The sequence below is a fragment of the Gymnodraco acuticeps genome, unplaced genomic scaffold, assembly GCF_902827175.1.
Source record: "Gymnodraco acuticeps unplaced genomic scaffold, fGymAcu1.1, whole genome shotgun sequence".
Lineage (NCBI taxonomy): Eukaryota > Metazoa > Chordata > Actinopteri > Perciformes > Bathydraconidae > Gymnodraco > Gymnodraco acuticeps.
In genome coordinates, this window is record NW_022991312.1 from 51578 (window position 1) to 65090 (window position 13513).

Below are 13513 nucleotides of genomic sequence, written 5' to 3' on the forward strand. Positions count from 1 at the left end.
ATGTCGAGGATAACATCGTATGTATATCCTTCGTTCATCTCTTCTTCCATTCTTTCCAACTCAGTTTACAATTCGTGAAGAAACAGCTGACCAGTACCAAACAGGAAGTACGTGGTGCTGTCGGCCGGGTGCTGACCAATCACGAAGCGTCATTTCTTAACTGGCAGCAAAAACAGCCAATCACAGCAGTGCTTCTCTGGCTGGCTCTGTCCAATCACAAACAACAAGTGTTCTCCTTAAAGGAATACCCGTTCTGTAAAATGTGAAATGCTGTAGTGTTTTCTGAAATGTTGTTTCGACTTGCACTTCAGGAACACTGTATGCGGGGGAAGATCCAACAATACATTACATTTATATAGCGCTTTTCTTGAATTCAAAGACGCTTTGGAGGGTGGAGTGAGGTGAGGGAAATGGAGGAGGGACTTATTGTTGATGTGTTTTTTTTAATCCTTATTAATATGGATTTCTGGAAAACCTGAGCTCCAGGAGAAAACCCTATCTGAGCAAAAAGTGAAGGAGGGAGGGGGTGAGGTAGGAGGAAGGAGGTGAGGGAAATGGAGGAGGGACTTATTGTTGATGTGTTTTTTTTAATCCTTATTAATATGGATTTCTGGAAAACCTGAGCTCCAGGAGAAAACCCTATCTGAGCAAAAAGTGAAGGAGGGAGGGGGTGAGGTAGGAGGAAGGAGGAAGGAGGTGAGGGAAATGGAGGAGGGACTTATTGTTGATGTGTTTTTTTTAATCCTTATTCATATGGATTTCTGGAAAACCTGAGCTCCAGGAGAAAACCCTATCTGAGCAAAAAGTGAAGGAGGGAGGGGGTGAGGGAAATGGAGGCAGGGAGTTACTGTTGTCCAGCTGGAGCTGAATCACCAGAAGCTTCCTCCATCTTCTCCATCTTCTCTGAGGAGGTGTTTGCAAGCGCAAGATGGTCCGCCTTATTGGACTGCTACATACGGAACAAATAGGACATTTGTTTCGCAAAGCAGACATTTTGTTTTCTTCCTCATCTCCTTCTCTTGCATCTTCCTTATCATTTTCTGCAAGGCAACGTCTCTATCCTCAGTTTCCCCCCTTCTGTGAGAGAAGAAACCTCTGCTCTTATTCTTCATGTGAAGACAGAGGTCTTCCAGAAGTTTCTTTTCCTCCTCCATCTTTTTCTCAGTCGTTGCCCAGCTCAGTCTTCTCAGAGCCAGGTCGTCCCTCTGCTCCTCCACCTGTTTCAGTTGTGTCTCCGTCAGATGAAGCTTGGTCTCCATGCTCTGGTGTTTCTGGGCCAGGTTGTCCTTCTTCTGAGTTACCTCCTTTAATTTGGTCTCCACCAAATGAACCTTGGTCTCCCAGCTCTCCTGGTTCTGGGCCAGGTCTTTGGAGAGCTTCTTCTTCTGCTCTTCCAATTGGTTTTCCAACTGCTTGACATCCGTCTCCTTGCGTTGGACAAACTGCTCCCAGTTCAGCTGTTTTTCAGCCAGGTCTTTGGAGAACTTCTCCTCCTGCTCTCTCATCTGTTCTTTCAGCTGTTTGACGTCCGTCTCCCAGCCCAGGTTATTCTCGGCCTGGCGATCTTTCTCCTTTTCCACCTGCTTTAATTTAGCCTCCACCTGTTTGAACTCAGTCTCCAAGGTCAGGGTTACCTTGGCCATGTCGTTCTTTTCCTGAGTCACCTCATTTAGTGTTGTCTCCATCTGTTGCTTCTCAGTCTCCCAGGTGTGACTCTTATCGGCCAGGTCTTTAGAGAACTCTTCCTCTTGCCTTTTCAACTGGGCCTCCATCTGTAGGAATTCCGTCTCCAAGGTCTTGTTTCTACTGGCCTGGTAATTGTTCTTCTTCTCCACCTCTTTCAACTTCATCACCATCTCTTGCTTCTCACTCTCCCAGGTGAGAGTCTTTTCGGCCAGGCTCTTGGTGACATTTTCCTCGCATTGAAGGAGTTGTTCCTCTCTTCTCTGCATCAGGTTTAAAGTCACCAGGTTGGCCTCGTTGTGTTGGTCTGAGAGCTTCTGTTTCTGTGTCTCATACCATGCCACTGTGTCTTCCAGCTGCTCTTTGTGTTGAAGCTCTGCAGCTTCCATCTTCTCCTCCAGACCGCTGTTTCTATCCTCCAAGATGGTCACACACTCAAGGAGTTCTTCCCCTTTTCTTATCAGCTCTTTCATGGTCTCCCCTTTCCTCATCCTCAGTTTGATGATCTCTGGGTCACACTGCAGGGGAACATCATTGTTCTCGCTGTCAGATGTCGCCTGGTCCTTCTCGTCTGAGACATTTCCTTTCTCTGCCTCATGCCTTGCCACAATTTGGTCCAGCTGCCTCTTGTGTTGGCATTCTGCATTTTCAATATTCCCATTCAGACGTGAGATTTCTGCCTCATGCTCCATGATGGTGTCAACCAGCCTTTTGTTCTCTTTGTGGAGCCCTGAGTCCCTGTAGCTCAGGAGCTCCTCGAGACGTTTGACCTTGTCTTTTTGTTTGCGCATACTGTGGCAAAATGTCGTCCTCTCCTCCTGAAATGCCCCACGATACTCCTCCAGGCCGTTTATCTGGCCGTTTCTGCAGTGGACCTGCCTGTAAGCTCGATCCGCTTCAGCTCCATGGTCGAATGGCCTGGGGTTTCCCCTGTTGTTCTGGTGGCTTCTTCTATCCATGGCACCGTCTGTAGACTTGTGTTGTGCGTAGGTAGAATAATATATTTCTCTTTGGAAGAAGTGTTCTGTGTAGAAGTCTGCGAAGGTGGTCTGAATGCGTGTCACCACTTACAGCTCTGGAGGGAAGAGTGTGGAGTGAATGCACATCACAGCCCTTGCAGTCTTCCTTCAGACTCCTGTGACATCATCATGACATCACAGATCTCTTTGATCTTCTGTGACATCATCATGACATCACAGATCTCTTTGATCTTCTGTGACATCATCATGACATCACAGATCTCTTTGATCTTCTGTGACGGAACATTCATCAAAGCCAATGATGTCATCGCTTCAGTGTGTCATAAGTGATGTCACTGAAATAGTTTGGTTTAGACTTATGGTGTTGCCATGGAAACACAAACTCGCAATAATCATTATAAAAACAGAAACAGTACAAACTAAACAAAACAATAAACAACAATAAAACCCGATGTCTGAAGAACCAGCACCTTACCGTGGTAGAGAGGTTTGTGTGCCCTGATGAACCTGGGGGCTGTGTTGTCTGGAACCTTGTGTTCCTGGTAGGGTCTCCCATGGCAAATTGGTCTCAGGCAAGGGGCCAGACTAAGATTGGTTCAAAAGACCTCATGAAAGACGATACAAGAAGTGAGGATACCCGGCCCGGAGGAAGCCCGGGGTCCCCTTCTGGAGCCAGGCCCAGAAGGAGGACTCGTCGGCGAGCGTCTGGTGGCCGGGCTTGCCACGGAGCCCGGCCGGGCCCAGCCCGAAAAGGCAACGTGGGCAACACCTCCGCTTCTCCGTCCGCGGGCCCACCACCTACGGGAAACATCAATGGGGTCGGGTGCGCTGCCAGAAGGGTGGCAGTGAAAGCGGAGGGTCTCGACGGACCAGACCCGGGCGACAGAAGCTGGCTTTGGGGATGTGGAACGTCACCTCTCTGGGGGGGAAGGAGCCAGAGCTTGTGCGGGAGGTGGAGCGTTACCAGTTGGATCTGGTTGGGCTCACCTCTACGCACAGCGTCGGCTCTGGAACCTTACTTCTGGATAGGGGTTGGACTCTATTCTTCTCCGGAGTTGCTCAAGGTGTGAGGCGCCGGGCGGGTGTGGGGATACTCACAAGTCCCCGGTTAGGTGCTTCGTTGTTGGAGTTTACCCCAGTGGACGAGAGGGTCGCCCCCCTACGCCTGCGGGTTATGGGGGGGAAAACTCTGACTGTTGTGTGTGCTTATGCACCCAACAGCAGTTCAGAGTATACGGCCTTCTTGGAGACCCTGGAAAGAGTCCTGTATGGGGCTCCTGAAGGGGACTCTTTAATCTTGCTGGGAGACTTCAACGCACATGTGGGCAATGATGGAGACACTTGGAGGGGCGTGATTGGGAGGAACGGCCCCCCTGATCTGAACCGGAGTGGTGGTTTGTTACTGGACTTCTGTGCTAGTCATGGATTGGCCATAACAAACACCATGTTCGAACATAAGGATGCTCATAAGTGTACGTGGTACCAGAGCACCCTAGGCAGAAGGTCCATGATCGATTTCGTTATCGTATCATCGGACCTGAGGCCGTATGTTTTGGACACTCGGGTAAAGAGAGGGGCGGAGTTGTCAACTGATCACCATCTGGTGGTGAGTTGGGTCGAGTGGCGAGGGAAGCCTCTGGATAGACCTGGTAAGCCTAAACGTGTAGTTCGGGTGAACTGGGAACGTCTGGAGGAGGCCCAAGTTCAGGAGGCCTTCAACTCACACCTCCGGCGGAGCTTTTCGGGCATTCCTGTGGAGGTTGGGGACATTGAACCAGAGTGGTCGGTGTTCAAAGCCTCTATTGCCGAAGCCGCGGCGGGGAGCTGTGGTCTCAAGGTCCTAGGTGCCTCAAGGGGCGGTAACCCTCGAACCTCCTGGTGGACACCGGTGGTCAGGGAAGCCGTCCGACTGAAGAAGGAGGCCTTCAGGGATTTGTTATCCCGGGGGACTCCCGAGGCAGTTGCAAGGTACCGACAGGCCCGAAGGGCAGCAGCCTCATCCGTGGCCGAGGCAAAGCAGCGGGTGTGGGAGAAGTTCGGAGAAGACATGGAGAAGGACTTTCGGGCGGCACCAAAGTTGTTCTGGAAAACTGTCCGACACCTCAGGAGGGGGAAGCAGGGGACCATCCAAGCTGTGTACAGTAAGGATGGGACGTTGTTGACCTCAACTGATGGAGTGTTAGGGCGTTGGAAGGAACACTTTGAGGAACTCCTGAACCCGACAACTCCGCCCTCTATGTTAGAGGCAGAGCTGGAGTATGACGGGGGATCAACACCAAGCTCCCGGGGGGAGGTCACTGAGGTCGTCAAACAACTCCACAGTGGCAAAGCCCCGGGGGTGGATGAGATCCGCCCGGAAATGCTGAAGGCTCTGGGTGTTGAGGGACTGTCATGGTTGACACGTCTCATCAACGTTGCGTGGAAGTCGGAAACAGTACCGAAGGAGTGGCAGACCGGGGTGGTGGTTCCCCTATTTAAAAAGGGGGATCAGAGGGTGTGTGCCAATTACAGAGGCATCACACTACTCAGCCTCCCCGGGAAAGTTTACTCTAAGGTACTCGAAAGGAGGGTCAGGCCGATTGTCGAACCTCAGATTGAGGAGGAACAATGCGGATTCCGTCCTGGTCGTGGAACGACGGATCAGCTTTTTACTCTCGCAAGGATCCTGGAGGGGGCCTGGGAGTACGCTTATCCGGTCTACATGTGTTTTGTAGACTTGGAGAAGGCGTATGACCGAGTTCCCAGGGAGTTACTGTGGGAGGTGCTGCGGGAGTATGGGGTGAGGGGGTCTCTACTCAGGGCCATCCAATCTCTGTACTCCCAAAGCGAGAGCTGTGTCCGGGTCCTCGGCAGTAAGTCGGACCCATTTCCGGTGAGGGTTGGCCTCCGCCAGGGCTGCGCTTTGTCACCAATCCTGTTTGTAATATACATGGATCGGATTTCGAGGCGTAGTCATGGGGGAGGGGGTCTGCAGTTCGGTGGACTAAGGATTGCACCACTGCTTTTTGCAGATGATGTGGTTCTAATGGCTTCATCGGTCTGCGACCTTCAGCACTCACTGGATCGGTTCGCAACCGAGTGTGAAGCGGCTGGGATGAGGATCAGCACCTCCAAATCTGAGGCCATGGTTCTCAGCAGGAAACCGATGGACTGTCCACTCCAGGTAGGGAATGAGTCCTTACCCCAAGTGAAGGAGTTCAAGTATCTCGGGGTCTTGTTCTCGAGTGAGGGAACAATGGAGCGTGAGATGGGCCGGAGAATCGGAGCAGCGGGAGCGGTACTGCAGTCGCTTTACCGCACCGTTGTGACGAAAAGGGAGCTGAGCCAGAAGGCAAAGCTCTCGGTCTTCCGGGCCATTTTCGTTCCTACCCTCACCTATGGTCATGAAGGATGGGTCATGACCGAAAGAACGAGATCGCGGATACAAGCGGCCGAGATGGGTTTTCTCCGCAGGGTGGCTGGTGTCTCCCTTAGGGATAAGGTGAGAAGTTCGGTCATCAGGGAGGGACTCGGAGTTGAGCCGCTCCTCCTTCACGTCGAAAGGAGCCAGTTGAGGTGGTTCGGGCACCTAGTTAGGATGCCACCTGGGCGCCTCCCTAGGGAGGTGTTCCAGGCACGTCCAGCTGGGAAGAGACCAAGGGGTAGACCTAGGACCAGGTGGAGGGATTATATCTCTTCGCTGGCCTGGGAGCGCCTTGGGATCCCCCAGTCAGAGCTGGTTGATGTCGCCAGGGAAAAGAAAGTTTGGGGCTCTCTGCTGGAACTGCTACCCCCGCGACCCGATCACGGATAAGCGGGAGAAGATGGATGGATGGAAAACCCGATGTTGTCACAAGTCAAAAGTACATAGTCCAAACGTCACATGATAGTTAACGCTCCGGCCCTGAACAGCTCTACGTCAAATCTGATCATCTCATCATATTGCCACGGAAAGACGAACTCGCCATGAAGCACGATGTCGACGTAACTCAATGGTAAATGGTCCAAACACCACCAAACTTCAGATGGCCGTTAATGTTAGAGCCCTCAACTCCTCTCTGATAACGAGGCAGCCCTCCAGACATCTGAGCCAATTGTGAGTCTTCACCGCACGCCGTAGCCGTGATGTGGCGCCCATTTGGAGGCTCGCTTGATGGCTATGTGATGGATCCAGACTGTGTGTTGTTGTGTGTAGATCTGATCCAGGAGCAGCTGATGGATCCAGACTGTGTGTTGTTGTGCGTAGATCTGATCCAGGAGCAGCTGATGGAGCTGGACTGTGTGTTGTTGTGTGTAGATCTGATCCAGGAGCAGCTGATGGAGCTGGACTGTGTGTTGTTGTGTGTAGATCTGATCCAGGAGCAGCTGATGGATCCAGACTGTGTGTTGTTGTGCGTAGATCTGATCCAAGAGCAGCTGATAGATCCAGACTGTGTGTTGTTGTATTTAGATCTGATCCAGGAGCAGCTGATGGATCCAGACTGTGTGTTGTTGTGCGTAGATCTGATCCAGGAGCAGCTGATGGATCCAGACTGTGTGTTGTTGTGCGTAGATCTGATCCAGGAGCAGCTGATGGAGCTGGACTGTGTGTTGTTGTGTGTAGATCTGATCCAGGAGCAGCTGATGGAGCTGGACTGTGTGTTGTTGTGTGTAGATCTGATCCAGGAGCAGCTGATGGATCCAGACTGTGTGTTGTTGTGCGTAGATCTGATCCAGGAGCAGCTGATGGAGCTGGACTGTGTGTTGTTGTGTGTAGATCTGATCCAGGAGCAGCTGATGGATCCAGACTGTGTGTTGTTGTGCATAGATCTGATCCAGGAGCAGCTGATGGAGCTGGACTGTGTGTTGTTGTGTGTAGATCTGATCCAGGAGCAGCTGATGGAGCTGGACTGTGTGTTGTTGTGCGTAGATCTGATCCAGGAGCAGCTGATGGAGCTGGACTGTGTGTTGTTGTGCGTAGATCTGATCCAGGAGCAGCTGATGGAGCTGGACTGTGTGTTGTTGTGTGTAGATCTGATCCAGGAGCAGCTGATGGAGCTGGACTGTGTGTTGTTGGATGTAGATCTGATCCAGGAGCAGCTGATGGAGCTGGACTGTGTGTTGCCTCTGCAGTCCCTGCTGAAGACATCCTCTGCTGAGTGGAGAGAGTCGGCCGTCACACTGCTCTCTGCGCTGACTTCACACACACCGAACCAAGTGAGGTTTCCTCCACAGCGGGATCATTATAATATTCATTGTTAAACATTAGTGGTTAGATCATGGTGTAGGAGCCAATTAACACGGTCACTATAAAGGCAGGAACCTATGTTTGTGGGTAGAGGTTCCGCCGGAAGGCCATACAGTTTTTGACCACACACGGAGAACACACACACGGAGCACACACACACACACACACACACACACACACACGGAGAACACACACACACACACACAGAGAACACACACACACACACACACACACGGAGAACACACACACACACATACGGAGAACACACACACACACGGAGAACACACACAAACACGGGATTACAAACATGGAAAAGGTATTGTGTGAACCGTAATATCGTGTACGGTGAATGAGAGAACGAAGCAAGTGAAATGGAAAGCAGTGAAAGGAAATGCAACGACTGTATCGAACTGGAAACTTTGTTTCGGACTTTTATTCAGCAGCAAACTTTGTGTCAATTGCGCAACATAGCGGATCCTCAGAGGCTGAAAGCGTGGCTTGGCCTCTACACATGGGTTAATAACCACACGATGGGCTTCAGACGTGAACGCCTCCTACCTAACAAGAGCCACAGATTCAACACGTTTATACGATGTCTTTGTCGATGTTTGGCGACCCCTTGTGGCGGTTTAGTGTCTCTTGTTTGTCATATTCTGTCTTTTCTGTTGTTTCTCTCTTTTTGGTCATTCTGTCTCTTTTTAGACTTCGTCTTTTTTGGTTGTGTTAGTAGACATGTGTCGCCTCTTTGTGACTTCTCGTTGTCTCATTTCGGTGGTTCTGCATCTCTTTGCAGTCGTTTTGTTTCTCTTGGACTTTTTAAATGTTGCATATCTTTGTAGAACATCGTCCTCTTAGAATCATATTCTCTATCGTTTGTTCTTTGATCTAGTTTTTGCATATTTTTTCGGCCATTCTGAATCTTTTTGTAGACATTTGTGTTTCCTATCATTTGTGTTGTCTGGTGCCTTGTTTCAGTCGCTGTAGTCGGAGTGTCTGTTCTGCATCCAGACATGTGGTTTTCCTAATGACTTGTGTCCCTTAGTGACTTACCAACAAGAAATGTGAGCAATAGCTTCAAGCAGAGGTCATTCCAAAGAACAAGGATATTTCTTTGCCGGACATTCCTTCCTTTTTCATGACCTTGAACTAGTAATCAGTCGATGTCCAATCAAAACCATTTGCTGCTCTGTTTTGATCCCAGGTTTGATAATATCTCCCTGGTTTGTTTGCAGGCCGTCCTGGTGAGCGAGGGTCTGCTGGAGGAAGTGGGTCAGCTGCTTCTTCATCCCACATGCAGCTCCGTCATCATCACACACAGCTGCAGGATCATCACTGACCTGAGCAGCTGCAGCGAGGGTCAGCAGGTAAAACTCCTGATTTAACGCCTGCAGTAAAAAGACACAACGCGCCTGAGTATAATCCGTCTTTGTTATCCAGGCTGTGATGGAGGCTCGCTGTTTGTCAGGACTCCTCGGCGCTCTTCTGTCTCCGTCTCTGACTGATGACACTTTAATACATCTGACGTCATGCTTGCAAAACCTCATGACACAACGTGAGGGACCTGGACTCAAACTAGTATTGGTCTGGTTAGCTCTTTCTATGTGGGATCAAACCCAAAGACATCCTTTATCTGTTTTGTAATCAGCCATAATCCTTCACTTTCTTCTTCAGATCCACTTCAGTCTGAGTTGTCGGTCATGATAACATCAGAGCACGTTTCCAGACTTGTGAAGTTATCGGGACGATCACAAAACCCTCAGTTATCGTACAACAGTGCGGCCGTCATCGGCAGACTGGAAATGACAGGTAATGTTCTGTGAAAGTATGACGACCTGATAGAAGTAAACAGATTGGTTTATGAAACGGTGTCTTCATACTCTTCATCCAGGAGAGACGCTCCAGCTGCTGAAGCCTCACTACGTCGCCATGTTGGAGTACCTGTCGGTGCTTCTCCAAAATAAAGATTTAAAGTTCCAGCAGCTTGGCTTAGTGACGATATCCAACCTCAAGACAGGTTTGTATTCGTTCTACCCTCGGGCGTCACTTTGTGTTGAAGTTCTTTTGGACTCTTTTGGACTCATGTGTTTTACTGTGTTCTAATCCTGGCTCCTTCTGGATGGTTTGCACTGTAGACACTCTGCATCCTTTTCTGGTCAATTTCTCTTTCATTGTTTTCTCCCTTTTTAGTCGTTTTGCATTTCTTTTTGGTCATTTTGCATCTCCTATTAGACTTTGTGTCTTTATGTTATATCCGGTCTCTTTTTGGTTGCTTTACGCTTTGGCAGACATTTTGCATCTCTCTTTGTTATTGTATTCCCTTTTCCTACTTCGGTCTTGTTTTGGCCTTTTTGGTAAACCGTTAAAGCTCCCAGGTCATGGCCATTTCTACTGATCATAATTCCATTGTTGAGGTCTACTAGAATAGATTTAAACTCACATCGTTTCTCATCCAGCGTCTCTGTAAAGTACACTGAACAAAAATATAAACGCAACACTTTTGTTTTTGCTCCCATTTCTCATGAGATGAACTCAAAGATCTAAAACATGTTCTATAAACACAAAATAACCATTTCTCTCAAATGTTGTTCACAAATCTGAAAAAATCTGTGATAGTGAGCACTTCTCCTTTGCCGAGATAATCCATCCCACCTCACAGGTGTGGCATATCAAGATGCTGATTAGACAGCATGATTATTGCACAGGTGTGCCTTAGGCTGGCCACAATAAAAGGCCACTCTGAAACGTGCAGTTTTGCTTTATTGGGGGGGTCTGGGGGGGTCCGAAAACCAGTCAGTATCTGGTGTGAGGGGTAGGGTTAGGGTAATGTTGTGAATCGAGTGGCCCGTGGTGGTGGTGGGGTTATGGTGGGCAGGCGTATGTTATGGACGACGAGCACAGGCCACTCGATTCACAACATTACCCTAACCCTACACCGACTCACAGCCTCGCCGCGTCCCGCCGTCTCAGGGAGGAGAAATCGGCGGAGCTGCAGCTGAGAAAAGATTGAGGGTGTGTGTGAGGGGTCGTTACGTCACTTGGTTCCCGGAAGAAACAAATGGAAAAAGAGAAATGTCCAGCGAGGCGTTCTGGGGCAGCACAGACAGGTCTTCTCTGTGTTAGAGTTTTACTCGCTACAGGGTGTACTTTGGGGTTTGTGACTCTGCAGACCGTTACATGCAGAACAAGCTTCATAACACAAGAGGACGGGTACTAACCAGAAAAGCACGACATGGGACCTTTAATAATCAGTAGGCTAGGGTTTTCCCCTTTTCTCTGTTACTTTTTTAGACGAAGTAAATGTGTTTCTCCTACATTTTTAAATTGTCTGCTGTGCGAAACAACCTTTCTAAAAGCGTCCTCATTATTTAGTGAACATTTCTTCATCCATTTTAAACCGTAGTGGGGACAAGATCCACCAAAAGCAGCTCAAAGTACTGCAGCCATTCACACCATCTTATCATAGTAGATATCTTAACAAATGAATCACTACCAGGCCTTGAGATCCAGGAGGTTTGAGTCTTGTGTTTCCCTGCAGATGGAGACTTCTCCTCTCTGTTGTCTGGCGGCGAGGTGGAGGATCAGCTCCGGACGGTTCATGATCAGACGGAGGAAACCAGACGGCTGCTGCAGACAATCCAGCCTCTCGCTCCATCTCCTGTTCACCCTTTACAGCCTCCACACCAGTGGTTGCGTTAGACTTTTTCGTTGTTCGTCATTTTGACGGACAGGATCGTAACATTTCCGGCATAAGCCATTATTACCCGTCATTTTATTTTTCATGTTTTAATGATGAGATGAGACATATTTAATATGTTTGGGTACTGAGCAGCAAATGCTCATTCATTCATGTTTTAATGATTCATACAGAACTTCTAAGGGCATGGAGAAACAAAAGATGAACAGAGACACCGACCGTGTGGTCACTTTTCATGTCAACACGAACATGAATGCTTTATTTGTTCCTGCACTGACAGACAGCAGAGGGGGCAGAGGCCGCTAAAAACACCGCCACCATTGTGCCTAAACAGGCAAATACGAACAATGCCATCGTTTTAAATGAGACAATTACAATCAGAATATGAACAAAACATTTACAAGAACAACTCAATTGACCTGCTGTAGCCTGAACGCTGATTTCTGCATCGTCGTGCACCCTCGGACAAATCCGTTACTCATCTTAGCTTCTCTACAGATGTCGCAGAACATTTTGCCATCTTCCCTCCTCAGCCACTTAAACTCTTGCTCCCACTGAACCCGGTACTCCCGCTTCAACTCCTTGCCACTTGCTTGCCCCTCTGCCGCTGGCTGAACGCTGTCAGTTTGAGTCTTACTGGCTTGTCCTTCATCCTCCACCGCATCAATCCCTCTTTTCACCTCGTTTATCCAAACCATCACATTACTGGGCTTATTAAAAAAGCTTCGGACGATAAGCTGCCGTGACATTTTGCGATTGCTAAAGCCGGTTAAACAGCGAGGTCAAAAGACAATAGCTACTTAATATACACACACTCGCCACCAACTGGACAGGGGTGAGAATGACTAAAGAATAGTTACAGACTACAGTAGATCGCCCTCAGTCGACCTGGCCACTAAGGATGTAATATAATGTGGGCCGCTGGTGGACATGTTGGCGCTGTTCCGAGTTGTGTTCTAATCCGTCAAAATGACGGACTGCTTTCAGATTTTTCCGTCATTGTTAGAAAAAATCCGTCATTGACGGAAAATATTGGGTTAACGCGACCTCTGACACACACACACACACACACACACACACACACACACACACACACTGAGAGACGAGCACTGAGAGCAGCACTGAAGAAGAAGCAGCTTTTCTCCATGTTTCAAAGTGTTTATTAGTTTTTATGCTTACAGTCAACAACAAATGAAGTGAAAAACAAGAGAAGCGGCATAGTATCAACTCTTAACACGTGATAGTTACAAGCAATCGGATATTTAGGATTGGATACATTTGTTTTTTATATATGCTTTTCTTATAATAAACTCTCTTAAACTTCTACGCCTCCTAACGTTGCTTTGTAAAGCCAATGCGCGCGATATCAAACAGAGAAGACTGTTAGTGCAATAAAGGCTCCGTGCATCGAGTTCTCTAAAACAACACTCACTAAAACTGAAGTCTTTGGAAACTAAGTTCCTTAGCAGCTTTGAGATATGTGATTGCTATACGTCACAAAATCAACAGGTAGGAGAGGAATTTACACGGGTACAATTTAACTCTTGTGTGCTAACTTCATAGCACTAATCTAAAAGTGGAAAACTAAGGAAGGAAAAGTACTTGGACACATCAGGAATAAGCAAAAAGCATATGGCTAACATGATTGTAAGAAGAGCTATTCCTATTACTTCACACTCTCCATCGTCTCCACTGTCTACATGGTTATTACTGTATATGTTCTGCACTGAAAGGAAGCAGTAAAGAACTTGCCCAGTATTTGTGCCACTGGTTACACACACAGAGAAAAAGTGAAGCTGACGTCTCAGTGAGAGGCGAGGCTGGAATCGTGCATGCTCACGCTTACATTTCAGTGTGCAGAAACATGGCTGAGCTGCAGGAACTCACGGAGAAAACACAGCTCTCCAATCAAGTGTGTGAACGTCTGTGCAGCTGCTCAGATGACCTCTG

At 48.6% G+C, this 13513-nt stretch overlaps 1 protein-coding gene across 1 annotated transcript in view; it reads left to right on the top strand.

Moving 5' to 3' along the window:
• The window catches only part of LOC117562441 (vacuolar protein 8-like), a 30161-nt gene extending 17274 nt beyond the window's left edge, over positions 1-12887 (top strand). Inside the window, 6 exon segments of the mRNA XM_034240269.1 lie at positions 7705-7838; positions 9102-9233; positions 9307-9421; positions 9541-9675; positions 9758-9883; positions 11405-12887. Of these exon segments, the coding sequence (XP_034096160.1) occupies positions 7705-7838; positions 9102-9233; positions 9307-9421; positions 9541-9675; positions 9758-9883; positions 11405-11565 (803 nt within the window). The 3' untranslated portion in view covers positions 11566-12887.
• The last annotated feature ends 626 nt before the right edge of the window (positions 12888-13513 follow it).